The following is a 15662-nucleotide window of genomic DNA, read 5'->3' as shown; positions in this document are numbered from 1 at the left end:
CATGATTCAGTCGTCTGAGGCCTGCTCCAGGTTCGTGGCAGCCTGAGGGCCCATGCCCATCTGCACTCCTCTCCCTGCCTGGCACAATATACCTTTCTGATCAACCATCCAGGTTGTCCTCTCCCAGCCTGGTGCAACAGACCTTTCCAATCAACCATCTAGGTTGTTTTGGGCTGGAAATTTGTTTCATTCTGTCTTTTTGTGGGTTCTGCTGCTTTAGAATTCGTTTAGAGCCATTTTTTACAGGTAGTTGGAGGGATTTGGGGGAGAGCTCAAGCAAGTGACTGCTTTTACTCCATCATCTTGTTCCTGCCTCCCTTGTCTGTTTTATGTGAGATAAAACCTTTCCCTTTCTTCTTCTCCCAAGTATAATCCTCTCTTGCCCCTTAATTTTATTCTCCAGATATCACCCCTTCATCTCCAACTCACTCTGTGCCCTCTATCTATCAACATATTATATATCTATATCTATCTATATCTATATCTATCTATCTATCTATATATATATATATATATAATACATATAATTTTTTTCCCCTCCAACTACCCTGATATTGACAAAGGTCTCAAGAGTTACAAATATCATCTTTCCATGCAGGAATGTAAACAGTTCAACCTTGATAAGTCCCTTACGATTTCTCTTTCCTGTTTACTTCTTCATGTTTCACTTGAGTCTTGTATTTGAAAGTCAAATTTTCTATTCAGCTCTGGTCTTTTCATCAAGAATGCTTGGAAGTCCTCTATTCCACTGAATGTCGATTTTTTTCCCCTGAAGGATTATACTCAGTTTTGCTGGGTAGGTGATTCTTGGTGGTGATCTTAAATCCTTTGCCCTCCGGAATATTATATTTCAAGCCCTACAGTCCCTTAATGTAGAAGCTGCCAAATCTTGTGTTATCCTGATTGTGTTTCCACAATGCTTGAATTGTTTTTTCTGGCTGCTTGCAATATTTTCTCCTTGACCTGGGACCTCTGGAATTTGGCTACAATATTCCTAGGAATTTTTCTTTGGGGATCTCTTTCAGGAGGCGATGGGTGGATTCTTTCAATTTCTATTTTGCCCTCTGGTTCTAGAATATCAGAGCAGTTTTCCTTGATAGTTTCTTTAAAGATGATGTCTAGGCTCTTTTTTTGATCATGGCTTTCAGATAGTCCAATAATTTTTAAATTCTCTCTCCTGGATCTATTTTCCAGGTCAGTTGTTTTTCCAATGAGATATTTCACATTGTTTTCTATTTTTTCATTCGTTTGGTTTTGTTTTGCAATGTCTTGATTTCTCATAAAGTCATTAGCTTCCATTTGCTCCATTCTAATTTTTAAGGAAGTATTTTCTTCAGTGAGCTTTTGGACTTCCTTTTCCATTTGTCCAATTTTGCTTTTTAGGGCATTCTTCTCCTCATTGGCTTTTTGGACCTCTTTTACCATTTGGGTTAGGCTATTTTTTAAGGTCTTTTCTTCAGTATTTTTTTGGGTCTCCTTTAGCAAGCTGTTGACTTGTTTTTCATGATTTTCTTGCCATCACTCTCATTTCTCTTCCCAGTTTTTCCTCTACTTCTCTTACTTGCTTCTGAAAATTCTTTTTGAGCTCTTCCATGGCCTGAGACCCATTCATATTTTTCTTGGAGGCTCTGGTTGTAGGAGCTTTGACTTTGTTGTCTTCTTCTGGATGTATGTTTTGATCTTCTTTGTCACCAAAGTAAGATTTTATGGTCTGAGTTTTTTTCTGCTGTTTGCTCATGTTCCCAGCCAATTACTTGAGTTATAAACTCCTTGTTAAGGTAGGGCTCTGCTTCCAGTGTGGAGGGTATACTGTCTCAAGCTTCAGGGGTTTTGGGCAGCTGTTTTCAGAGATACTTCTAGGGACCTGTAAGTTTTCCATTCTTCCAAGGTGGTATGATCAAGGGCTAGGTATTTACTCCTTTCCTGGCCTGTGCATTGGTCTATGAGTGACCACAAGCACTCTTTTCTGTTTTGGAAATGTGAGGAGGATTCTCTCTCCACAGCCACTACAAGCTCCACCATGCCAGCGCTCCTCTTCACCCCAGGACTGCCACCCAGAACTGTGACCCAGATGCAAGCCCAGGCAAAGCAAGAGAATCCTTCCTCAGCACCAGGAAAGAGATCTCTGCAATCTCCCTCTGATTACTCACTCAACTTCCCCCTCAGTCTGTGGGCTGAGCCCCGGAGGCAGTTGCCACCTCGGGTCTGCTCTGGGACTGGTGCTGGAACGGTGTTTCTCTCTCACAGAGGTCACAGACTTTTCCTACAGAACTTCTAAGCTGTCTTTGGCGTTTGTGGATTGAGAAGTCTGGAAACTGCCACAGCTGCCCATGATTCAGTCCTCTGAGGCCTGCTACAGGTTCCCTGAAGTCTGATTTTTGCCTGTGCTCCTACATAGATCTGTGCTCCTCTCCCAGCCTGGTGCAACAGACCTTTCCAATCAACCATCCAGGTTGTTTTGGGCTGGAAATTTGTTTCACTCTGTCTTTTTGTGGGTTCTGCGGCTCTAGAATTTGCTTAGAGTCATTTTTTTACAGGTATTTGGAAGGGTTTGGGGAGAGCTCAAGCAAGTCACTGCTTTTCCTCTGTCATCTTGGCTCCGCCCCCCCATGCTTATTTTGCCATGACTAATTTCAAACATAAGTAAAATAATAAGCATATATTAAATATATTTAAAATATTTCCACTATCTTTATATGAAATAACCACACTGATCTTTTTTTTACCAATAAAATGAAAGAAAAACAAATGATGCTTAGAAACATAAAAAAGAATTATTCCTAGTATTCTCTTTTTAGTGGACTAGGCATTAAAAACAAAGAAAGTATGTTCGCAATACCTGGATCAAACATAGTTAAAGGTGTGTTGTAGAGAACTCACATAACAAATAAAATCCTGTTGTGTATTCTTTAGCATATTGACTTTAATAGCTTTGCAAACTAGTAAATTAAACAGTATCTACTTGTATCCAATTCTCTTCTAGGTTTAATCTGATCAATACTAACATATATGTTTAAGCTTGGTTCATACAATTAACAAATTTTCATTTTTAACAGTCTAGTTAACAGTCATTTGCTTAGATCTATAAAGTATTTGATAAAGTAATACTCTGACATCAATCATATAAAACAAGGTCTAAGGCAATTCTCATTTTCAAAATGGCATTTCTAATTTATTTTCTATTGTTTATAGTTTTCCAGGATAAGAGAACATAATAAGAGAAGCAAGCAGTTGGGTGAAACAAATTTTTCTGATGTTTATTTCTATTGTTCTAGGAGGTAGGATTGGATTTGATTTGATTTTTTTAATTTTTATTTTCAGTCTCAAATTCCCTCCCTCTTTTTCTCTCCTCCCTCACCTACTGAGAAAGCCAGCAATACGATATCTCACGTGAAGTCACACAATACTATTATTTCCAAAAAATTAATATTTCCATAGTAGCTATGCTGTGAAAAAAAAAGGCATAAAAAATAAAGAAAATAAAAAAAAAACATAACCTTCTGTTTATCTAAGTTTTTCACTCAGAAGTTCTGAGACAGGTATAAGACTAGAAAGGTGTAAGTGTCATAAAGCTTCTACAGTGAGCACATGTGATTCCATTCCAATAATAAAAATTGAACTATACAGTACATTAAGATTTTTAAAGTGCTTGCTCATACATTTTTTAAAACCACTGAATGAAATCATAAAAGTATTAGGAATTTAAGTGTGGCTGTGTAGGAGTAAAATAGCTATTTTGGAAAAGTGAAAGGCTGGGGCTACCCTTATTCCTTATGAACTTTTGTTGTTTTTAAATTAAATTTAATTCCTTGTATATGGGTTTTAAAAATGTGGAGAGGGGGTGTCCAATCTGTGATTTCATAAGCACAGGGTAGAAGGAATTTCTGGTATATAAATTTCTTTCACCGATGTAGATTAACAACTCATATACAACTCAGAATCTTGGAATTTCCTGCAACCATGAGGGATTGGCTAAACTACTCACCAATGATTACCAAGCCAACATATGTTAGAGGTAGGACTTGGACCAAGACCTTTCTGACTTTGTGTATATGCTATACTGTCACTCTACTTATGGAAAAAGTGTGGTTTTACACTTTTAATAGCAAATGGACAGCATTACTCTCTTATGGGTTGAAATGATTTCTGTTGAGAGCTAGACTAAGAACTTAAACCACATATATTTGGAGAAATCATTCTAAGTTCCAAGCAACCAACTCATAAATTAGCTTTTGGAACATAACTTATTCATACATTTGGTAATGCAGTCTTATATCTAATAGAGACAGCATAGTATGACGAATAGAGTGGATTTGAATTAAGAAGACCTGGATTACAATGTTAGCTCTGCTACTATTAGCTAAATGACTCTAGATAATTCACTGCCCCTTTCTTTTTCATTGTGACTTACATTCAAATATTGCTTATCACAGGATCACATATTTAGAGATAGAAAGGACCTTCAAGGTCATCCAGTCTAATCCTTCTAATTTTATAGTTGAAGAAACTGAGCCTTAGAGAGGTTAAATGACTTATCTAGGGTCACAGAGGTAAATAAGTGGCAGAGCTTGGATTAAACCCAGATCCTTTGACTCTAAATTCCGCACTTTTCCCATGGCACTTCTCATACCTATCTGTGTAAATCTGAGTAGGTCATTAACCCATTCAGTTTTGTCATCTATGAAATTAGTAGGTTGCACTAGATCCCTAATGTTCTTTCCAACTCCAACTCTATGATCTTACTTAACCTCTCTATGTCTTGGGCAGCTCTCTAAGACTATAAGTTCAGTTGCTGATATGAAGAAAATTGCCTTCACTGATAAAAATCACAGGATTGAACCAAAAACTAAACTAAAACTGAAGCACACAAAACAACCTCATGGTTCTGAGTTCAAGACCCAAGATCTGAATACCACACTGACAGTAGATTATTTAACTTGAAAAGGCCATAAGCCAAGACTAAAGTAGACTGGCTACAATGCTGATGGGCTTCTCTGAGCCAACAAATTTTATGAATATTATAATATATATTATATTAATATGAATTATATAATATATAATATTATTATCCTTTAATTTAATTACCTTTATAAATAAATAAATTTAATTACCTTTAATAAGGTACCAGACACTGAAGTCCTTTCTCAGCTTAACTGTCAACTATTCAAACTCTACTGCAGAGAGTGCGATTCCAATGGGGTGGCCATGTTGTTCTAATGCCCAATGTACATTTGCCTAAAAGACTATTTTACAGAGCTCACACAAGGCAAGCACTCACATGGAGGTCAGAAGAAGTGACACAAGGACACTCTCAGGGTCTCTCTGAAGAACTCTAGAATTTATTGTGAGACATGGCAGATACAGGAGACACTGACATAGGATCACCCAGCATGGCGTGCCTGCGTCAAAGAAGATGCTATGCTCTGTAAGCAAAGTAGAATTCCAGTAGTTCAAAAGAAACATGAGGGGCAGTTAGGTAGTGCAGTGGATAAAGCACAGGCCTTGAAGTCAAGAGGATCTGAGTTCAAATCTGGCCTCACACCAAACACTTGACACTTACTAGCTGTGTGACCTTGGCAAGTCACTTAACCCCAATTGCCTAAAAAAAAAAAAATGAGATGCTCAAATTTAGAGATAACTCCTCTCCAAATATTCATATATCAACTATTATTTTTTTCTGTTTTGGCCTATTTCCAAAAGAATTATTTAGCTGATGGTTTGTATATCTCACTAGAGGTGACAGCATATGAAAACAGAGTTTGTTAAGCTTGAAAAAAAAAGATTCTTCTTCTTGAGACAGAATGGTATTGTGGAAAGAAGACTGACTATAGCATCACAGAATCTTAATCGGAATCTCAATTTTGCTGCTTATTACTTTTATGACCTTTACAAGTTACTTAAACTCTGTGGACCTAAGTTTCCTGATAGGGGATGAGATTAAATGATTTTTAAAGTCTAAATTCTATGATTATTCTATGATTAGACTTACAAATTAAGGAAACCATCACAATGAACACTAATTATTCATCTTGATAAATTATAGCAAAATCCCAATTACTTGGAATACTCAGTTCAAGTGGCACCTCTTATAAAAACCTATCCAAATACCATAGATGGTGGTGCTCTCTTCTCCAGGAAATTACTCTGCATGAACTTTGTATATATTTTGTATTGATTTATCTGTGTACATGATGTAGAATGTAAGCTTCAGGAATGCCAGATTGGTTTCATTTTTGTCTCTCTCTTCTGCCTAGTATGGTACCTGCCATATAGTAAGCAATTAAAAAGTGCTTGTTGAACTAAATTGCATGAATGATTAGAGAATGGATTATTCTGGTTAGTGAACTTTCTGGGTCACTGAGGGTCAAATAGAAAAAACATTTTTAGTTCATTCCTTGTTAATGACAATCTTAGTATGTCCCAAAAGTGGTCTAAAACATGGTAGAACAAAAATATATTAAAAAAAAACTTTAATTAATAATTAAAGATTCTATAGCATGTTTCTGAGTAATAATTCTAATTCATACTGAAGAACACTAAAGAGACAGAAGGTATAAGAAATAGGACTAAATGTATAATGACCCTCAGAGAACACAGCCTGAAAACTTTTTTTAAACTAAATTCCTGATAGATTTTTCTTGTTATTTGAATCTTTGTCCTAAAAATGGAAATCTTAAAAGAAAAGGAAAATCCCAGTTAATTAAGTGTTTGATTTAATGAGTTTTTCTATGTCAAAATAAATAAACAAAAAAAGATTACCTGACAGAGGTACATGCTTTCATTTTTATATACTGATCTAATGTTTGTTAATGAACTTAATTTTTGTCCCATTGTTAAAAGTTAACTATTTTATTATTTTCAGAGTGTTTTCTCCTGACTCCAGGGCTGGTGCTCTATCCACTGTGCCACCTAGCTGCCTCAGAGTGTTTTCTTACCTGATTTTTCTGAAGGTTAGCTTCTTCTAAGAGTTGCATGCTGTTCCTGGCCCTTACAATTGCTTCATACTTCTCATTTTCTAAGTCAGCAAATTTTACTTGAAGCTCTTTTGTCTGTTTTTCCAGATTAGTTTTTTCTGTTCTTAGTTGGTCAGCTTCTTGGATTGTTACACATAACCTAAGAATTAATATTCAAATTTTATTAACAACTATAAACTGTAATTATTCCATTACTTTTAGCTAATGAAGAATGTTTAGAATAATATCTTATTAGAAATTTACTAGTGAAATGGTATGGATTAAGACCTTACATATCTAGAACTCTTGAGAAATGAGTTGTGGATCAGTGGGGTAAGATAAGTTGTAGAAGAGGTAACGGAGGTTAATTCTTTGTGAACTAGAATACTTTTACCCATTTTTATGGAAATCTTTATAAGATGCAGTAGAGATTCCCTTACCTTCTTTAACAGAGTATACTGTACATATTTAAAACATTTCTTGATCTCTCAAGTCTTAACTTTGTTCTGTATACTCTAAGTTCATCATTGTGAACCATCAGCATGTGTGGATGCTGCAATATTATCAATATCACCATGAACAACCTCTCATGTCCTTTTAAACTATTCTATTTGGCAAACCTTCAATGTAGCAAACTGATGCTTTCAAGTGCCACTGAGTACTTTGCCCTCTTCCCCTTTCAACAGCCACGCATAGCTTGGTGGCACAATAGATAGAGCGCAAGGCCAGGCACTAAGTTCAAATCCTGTCTCAGACATTTATTAGCTATGTGACTTTGGGCAAGTCACTTAACCCTGTTTGCCTCAGTTTCCTCATCTGTAAAATGAGAAGGAAATGGCAAACTACTCTAATATCTTTACCAAGAAAACTCCAAATGGGGTCACAGAGAGTTGAACATAACTGAAACAACTCAACAACAAAAACCATATAACACTTTTACAGAAATAATGTGAGATTTAAATAATTGGAAAAACATTAATTGCTCATGACTAGGCTGAGTCAATATAACAAAAATGACAGTATTACCTAAATTAATTTACTATTCAACTACATATCAATCAAACTTCCAAAGGATTACTTTATAGAGATAGAAAAAAAACAAATAAAATTCATTTTGAGGAGCAATCTCAAGGGAAAGAATGAACAAAAGTGGGAAGGAAACTAGCACACCAGACTTTAAACTATTCTACCAAGCAATAATAACTTAAAAAAATCTGATATTAGTTTTCAAAAAAAAGAGTTTGATCTGTGGAACAGGCTAAGTATGTAAAATGTAAAAGTAAACGAACCAAGTTGCTGAATGTTTTCTAGAACCAAAGACCCCAGCTACCTGGGTAAAGACTCATTAAAAACTTCTGAGAAAACTAGAAAGCAGTCTAGTAGAAATTAGATTCCACACCAACACCATATATCATAATATATTCATGTCTTATATCATATATGTCAAGATAAACTCCATATGAATATATGGTTTAGATATAAAAGTTTACATTCTAAATAAATTAGAGGAACAAGTTAGAAATTCACTTTCAGATTTAGAAATGGGAGAAATACTCTTGACTAAATAAAGAATAGAGAAGAACACTGAAGATAAAATGGACAATTTTGATGATATGAAACTAAAAAATTTTCATATAAAACCAATAACACTAAAGTTAGAAGTTAATTGGGGGAAAATCCTTCTAGCAAGTTTCTCAAGTATAGCTCTAATTTCATAAACATATGCATATACTTTAATATATGTACACATTTTCAAGTTTATAAGAGTAAGAGCCATTCCTCCAACTGATTTGGTCAAGATATTTCCTATTAAATCCATCCATCCTACAAATTTTCCTATTCTTCATGAAGGGACTTTCCAGTCAACTACATTTGTAACCTGTGTCATCCTTGAATCTTTTTTCTTCCCTTCCTGACATTTCCAATAAATTGTCAATGTTTCTCAATTCAACTTTCAATCACTTCTCTTTACCCACATAGTCATTACGCTACTATAAGACTTCATCACTTCTAGCTTGCGCTATTTTTTGACTTCTTAATTGGTCTTCTTACTTGCAGGCTCTATACCTTTCCAATCCAGTCTGGATATCAATTCCATTTTTCAAAATTGCAGATGTGATAAAAAACAAATAAGATGACTTTCCATACACAAAGCAGAAAAGGAAAAAAAAAGATTGAACATGAAAGTCTTAATTTATATTATAGACAGCAATTTTTTTCTATTATCATATAATAACAAATTTAATATGTTATTTTCAAAGCTGCCCAATTTGTTTCCTACTGATGTTCCTTCTCTTCTCATCTTTGGCATTTTAAAAAATGCTTCACTGACCCTCTTTTTTCTGCCCCCCCACCCTTCTCTCTCTCTCTCCATTTTAGTAATATTATTGGTAGCCTCCTATATTACCCTCCAACCCCTTCCACTAAAAGAATGAAAACAAAACTCCTGTATCAAATATACACAGTCAAGCAAAAACAAATCCATACATTGGCTATGTCCAAAAATGCATGCTTTATGTTGGGCTTTGAGTTCATTATCTCTATGTCAGGAGGTAAGTACATATTTCATCACAAATACTGAAGAATTATGGTTAGTAAACACATTGATCAGAGGTCTTAATTCTTTTCTCAGATGTTTTTCCTTAAATTATTATTATTATATAAATTGTTTTCTAGGTTCTGCTCACTTTACCCTATATCAAATCATATAAGTCTTTCCCAACTTTGTGTGAAACTGTCCCATTTGTCATTTTTTATATTCATGTATCATAACTTGTTCAGTCATTCCCCAATTGATGAGTTCACTCAGTTTATAATTCATTGCTACTATAAAAAGAGCTGCTACAGGTATTTTTTCTGCATATGACTCCTTTTTCTCTTGCTTTCATCTATGGCACACGTAGGTGCAGTGTATAAGAGGCCTACGCCTAAAGTCAGAAAGACCTAAGTTTAAATCTAGCCTTAGACACTGACTAGCTACATGACCCTACGCAAGTAACTTAACCTTTTTTTGCCTCAGTTTCCTCTGCTGCAAAATGGGAATAATAATAGCATCTACCTCATAAAAATACTTGGCACAGTGCCTGGCACATAATAGGTGCTATATGAATGCTCATTCCCTTCCCTTTCCCCTCCCCTCTTTGATTTCTTTAAGAACAGAGAACTAGTAGTGATATTACTATGGAAAAGTCACACTCAGTCTAGTGACTTCTCTGGTATGATATCAAAGTGCTTTCTAGAATGCCACACCAATTCAAAGTTCTACCAACAGTATATTAGTGTGCCTTTTTTCCCACAGTCCCCATACAAGAATTATCATACTTTCCTGGTCACATTTGCCACTTGGATTTGGAAAAGAAAATTGAAACTAAGAGTTGTTTAATTTGAATTTCTCTAATTATAAGGGGTTTGGAGCATTTTTTTTCCAATATGGGTGTGGAAAGCTTGAATTTCTTCATTTGAAAACTGCTTGATGATTTATGTATTAGTGAGTGGCTTTTTCAGAGATGTTTGAATCAGCTCAATATATTTATATCTACAGACATACATGCAGACACACACACACACACACACACACACACACACACACACACACATATATATCAGAATTTTATCAGAGAAACTTGCTGAGATTTTTTCCAATAATCTGTTTACCTTCTCATTTTAACTAAGTTAATTTTGTCTGTATAAAACTTCCTAATTTTATAAAGTCAAATTTGTCCATTTTGTCATCTGTGATCTCTGTCTTACTTGGCCATAAACTTTTCCCTGTCAATAGTTGTGACAGGTATATCCTTCTTTGCTCCTTTAATTAATAATACATTTAAATCATGTATCCATTTGAAGCTAATGTTGGCCTATGGAATAAATTACTGGTCTAAACTTAATTTCTGCCAAATTGCTTTCCAATTTTTCCAGCAATTTTTGTGTAATGTTGAATCTTTGACTTAGTACTTCTGGGGGGAGGGTGATGTCTTTGGGATTCCTCAACACTACACACTGAGTTCATGTACTTCTGTATGTTCTGTAGCTAATCTATTCTACTGACTTACTTTTCTCTTTTTACCAAATATCTCTGATAATTATTGCTTTGTAATACTCTGAGATCTGATACTGCTAGGTCTCTTCCTCTTCAATTTTTGCTCATGATTTCCCTTGATTTTTGAGTTTTTATTACTAATTTTTTAGCATCATAATTTGACATTTTGTTAATATGGTTTGGCAATAATAAATAAATTAAGATAGGGAGTCTTGTCATTTTTATTATATTGGTCAGATCCAATAATGGGCAATTAATATATCTCCAGTTATTCAGGTCTATATTTCTGTAAAGAGTGTTTTAGGGTTCTATTTATGTAGTTTCTATATACACCTTGGAAGAAGGACTCCCAATTAGTTTATATATTCATAATTATTTTGAATAGAATTTCTATAGATCCTTCAACAGTGTTTTGTTGGTATTATACAGAAAAGCTAAGGATTTTTGAGGGTACGTTTTATATACTAACTCTTTGCTAAAATTATGGTTTCAATTAAGTTTTGACTTGATTCACTAGGGTTTTTCTAAGTTCACCATCCAATCATTTGAAAGCAAAAATTATTTCATCTTTACTTATGCTTATTACCTCAATTCTTTCTTATCTTATTGCTATAGCTTGTATTTCTAGAACTGTATAAAACAACAGGGGTGACAATGGACAACTTGGAATGGTTCCAATTTATTCTCATTAAATATTATACAAGTGCTATTTATCATATTAAGGAAAAATATATTTATTTCTATAATTTTTACTATTTTTAACAAAATAAGTATTGCAATTCATCAAAGGTTTTTTCTTGCATATATGGATATAATCTTGTGATTTTGACTGTTCTATTAACATGATCTGTTATGCTTATTGTTTTATAATGGTGCATTATTAGCTCAAGATCAACCTCATCATAGAGCATAATCTTTTTGATAGGTTGATGCAGTCTCTATGCTAATATATTTTTTAGAAAATATTGTATAAACATTAATTTATTAGGGATATTGGTCTATATTTTTGCTTCTCTGTTTTGACTTTCTCCTTGGTTTGTATATCCTGACCACATATGTATGGTAAAAGGAATTTGGTGGTATCCTTTCCCAATTTTGAAAATAATTTGTGTAATAGAAATAATTATTTTTTGAATGTTTGTTAGAATTTATGTGTAATTCCACCAAGTCCTGAGAGTTTTGTTTTAGTAGTTCATTTATGATTTGTTCAAATTATTTTCTAAGAATGAGATCTTCATAATCTATATGTTTTGCTAATCTGAGCATTTTATATTTTTGTGAATATTAATACAATTACATTGTTAGTTATTGGCACACAATTGGACAAATTATTTTCTAATAATTTCCTTTATCGATTTGTTGTGAATTCTCCTTTTTATTTTTGATATCAGCAATTCAGTTGCTCACCTACTTTTTAAAAAAATCAGATTAGCTAATGTTTTGTCTATTTATTGAGTTTTTTCTTTTTTATTCTTTCTTAATGCAATTTAAATTTATTTTTAGTTTTCAACATTCATTTCCACAAGATTATGAGTTCCAAATTTTCTCCCCATCTCATCCCTCCCCCCACCCCAAGATGACATGCATTCTGTATACCCCTTCCCCTAATCTGTCCTCCCTCTATCTCCCCCCCTCCCCTTTCTCTTATTCCCTTCCCCTTCTATTTTCCTGTAGGGCAGGATAGATTTCTATACTCCATTTCCTGTATTTCTTATTTTCCAGTTGCATGTGAAAACAATTTTTTTTAACATGTATTTTTAAACCTTTGGGTTCCAAATTTTCTCCCTTCCTTCCTCCCCACCCATCCTCATTGAGAAGGCAAGCAACTTGATACAGGTTATAGATGTGTAGTCATGCAAAAGACTTCCATAGTAGTCATGTTGTATAAAACTAAGTATACTTCCCTTCATTATATCCTGTCCCGTGTTTATTCTATCCTCTCTTTTGACCCTGTCCCTCCTCAGAAATGTTTGCTTCTGATTACCCCCTCCCCCAATCTACCCTCCCCTCTACCATCTCCTTGCTCTCTTGTCCCTTCCCCCCCCATTTGTGTATGTTTTCCCTCTTTAAGCCAAATCCTATGAGAATAAGATTCACTCATTCCCTCTCACCTTCCCCCATTTCCCCTCCACTGTAAAAGCCTTTTCTTGTCTGTTCTTTTGTGAGATAATTTACCCCATTCTACCTCACTCTTTTTCCTTCTCCCAGTATAATCCTCTTTCACCACTTAATTTTATTGTCCAGATATCACCCCTTCATCTTCAACTCACCCTGTGCCATCTATCCTATCTATCTATCTATCTATCTATCTATCTATCTATCTACATACATATAATTTTTTTCCCTCCAACTACCCTAATACTGACAAAGGTCTCAAGAGTTACAAATATTATCTTTCCATGCAGGACTGCAAACAGTTCAACCTTAATAAGTCTCTTATGATTTCTCTTTCCTGTTTACCTCTTCATGTTTCACTTGAGTCTTGTATTTGAAAGTCAAATTTCCTATTCAGCTCTGGTCTTTTCATCAAGAATGCTTGAAAGTCCTCTATTTCACTGAATGACCATTTTTTCCCATATAGGACTATACTCAGTTTTGCTAGGTAGGTGATTCTTGGTTGTAATCCTAGCTCCTTTGACCTCTGAAATACCATATTCCAAGCCCTCTGATACCTAAATCTTGATCCCTAAAGCTGCTAAATCTTGAGTTATTCTGATTATGTTTCTACAATACTTGAATTGTTTCTTTCTGGCTGCTTGCAATATTTTCTCCTTGACCTGGGAACTCTGGAATTTGGCTACAATATTCCTAGGAGTTTTCCTTTTAGGATTTCTTTCAGGAGGTGATTGATGGATTCTTTCAATTTCTATTTTGCCCTTTGGTTCTAAAATATCAGGGCAGTCTTCCTTGATAGTTTCTTAAAAGATGATATCTGGGCTCTTTTTTTGATCATGGCTTTCAGATAGTCCAATAATTTTTAAATTCTCTCTCCTGGATCTATTTTCCAGCTCAGTTGTTTTTCCAATGAGATATTTCACATTGTTTTCTATTTTTTCTCTCCCTGTCCCTCCCCACCCAGCCTCCTCATGTGTAGTCACGTAAAACACAACACAGTCATGTTATGAAAGACTAACTATATTTCCCTCCATCCTATCCCGTACCCCCCTTGGTCTATTCTCTCGTTTGACCCTGTTCCTTCTCAAAAGTGTTTGCTTCTGATTGCCCCTCCCCCAATCTGCTTGCCTTTTAATCATCCCCCCTCTCTTGTTTTATAATTTCTTGATTTCTCATAGAGTCATTAGCTTCCTTTTGCTCCGTTCTAATATTTAAGGAATTATTTTCTTCAGTGAGCTTTTGGATTTCCTTTTTGAGTTCTTCCATGGCCTGGGACCAATTCATACTTTTCTTGGAGGCTTTGGTTGTGGGAGCTTTGACTCTGTTGTCTTCTTATAGTTATATGTTTTGATCTTCTTTGTCACCAAAGTAAGATTTTATGGTCTGAGTTCTTTTCTGCTGTTTGTTAATATTCCCAGCCAATTACTTGAGTTATAAACTCCTTATTAAGGTAGGGCTCTGCTTCCATGTGGAGGGTATACTGTCCCAAGTTTCAGGGGTTTTGTGTAGCTGTTTTCAGAGACACTTCTAGGGACCTGTAAATTTTCCATTCTTCCAAGGTGCTATGATCAAAGGCAAAGGCACAGACTCTGGTCTATGAGTAACCACAAGCACTCTTTTCTGCCTTGGAACTGTGAGGAGGATTTCCTCTCCACAGCTGCCACAAACTCCACCATGGTAGCACTCCTCCTCATCCCAGGTCTGCCACCCAGGACTGCAAACCAGATCCAAGCACATGCAAAGCAAGACAATACTGCATCAGCACCAGCAAAGAGATCCCTGCAATCTCCCTCTGAGCAGCTGCTTGATCCCCCCACAGTCTGTGGACTGAGAGCTCCAGAAGCGACTGCTGCTGCTATGGCCGCTGCCCCAGGGCTGAGGCCAGACTGTGATCCTCTCTCATCGAGGTCTGACAGACCATTCTCAATGACCTTCTAAGTTGTCTTTGGTGTTTGTGAGTTGAGAAGTTTAGAAACTACCACAGCTACTCGTGATTCAGTACTGTGAGGCCTGCTCTGGGTTCCCTGAGGCCCCATTTTTGCCTGTGAGGACCACGTTGAACTGCGCTCCTCTCCCAGCCCTGTGCAACAGACCTTTCCTATCAACCATCCAGGTTGTCTTAGGCTGGGAATTTGTTTCACTCTGTCTTTCTGTGGGTTCTGCTGCTCTAAAACTTGTTTAGAGTCATTTTTTACAGGTTTTTGAAGGGGTTTGGGGGAGAGCTCAAGCAAGTCACTGCTTTTACTCCCTTTTTATGTACTCTTGATGCCTAGGTTTGTATGTCAAATTTTATACTCAGGTCTGATATTTTCATTAGGAATTCGTGGAGTCTTTTATTTCATTTAAAAGTCTATTTTTCCCCTGTAGAATTATACTCAATTTTGGTAAGTTATTTTTGATTATAAGCCTAGATTTTTTGCCTTCTTGAATATCATATTCCAAGTTCTCTGTTCCTGTGTGATGGTGGTTGCTAACCTTATATGATCCTGGTTGTGGCTGCTTGATACTTGAATTCTTTCTTTAATATTGCTTGGAATATTTTGTTTTTCACTTGG

The 15662-nt window shown here is 35.5% G+C and overlaps 1 protein-coding gene across 4 annotated transcripts in view; it reads right to left on the bottom strand.

Annotated features, from left to right (window-relative positions):
* The window catches only part of SCLT1 (sodium channel and clathrin linker 1), a 256899-nt gene that overhangs the window by 135033 nt on the left and 106204 nt on the right, over positions 1-15662 (bottom strand). For all 4 annotated transcript variants that reach the window (XM_027857572.1, XM_027857573.1, XM_027857576.1 and 1 more), the window contains one exon: positions 6936-7113. In XM_027857572.1, coding sequence (XP_027713373.1) covers positions 6936-7113 — 178 coding nt within the window. The remainder of the gene's footprint in view (positions 1-6935; positions 7114-15662) is intronic.

Source organism: Vombatus ursinus, unplaced genomic scaffold, assembly GCF_900497805.2.
Source record: "Vombatus ursinus unplaced genomic scaffold, bare-nosed wombat genome assembly UNPS02012179.1, whole genome shotgun sequence".
Lineage (NCBI taxonomy): Eukaryota > Metazoa > Chordata > Mammalia > Diprotodontia > Vombatidae > Vombatus > Vombatus ursinus.
This window is presented reverse-complemented; position numbering and strand designations above follow the sequence as displayed.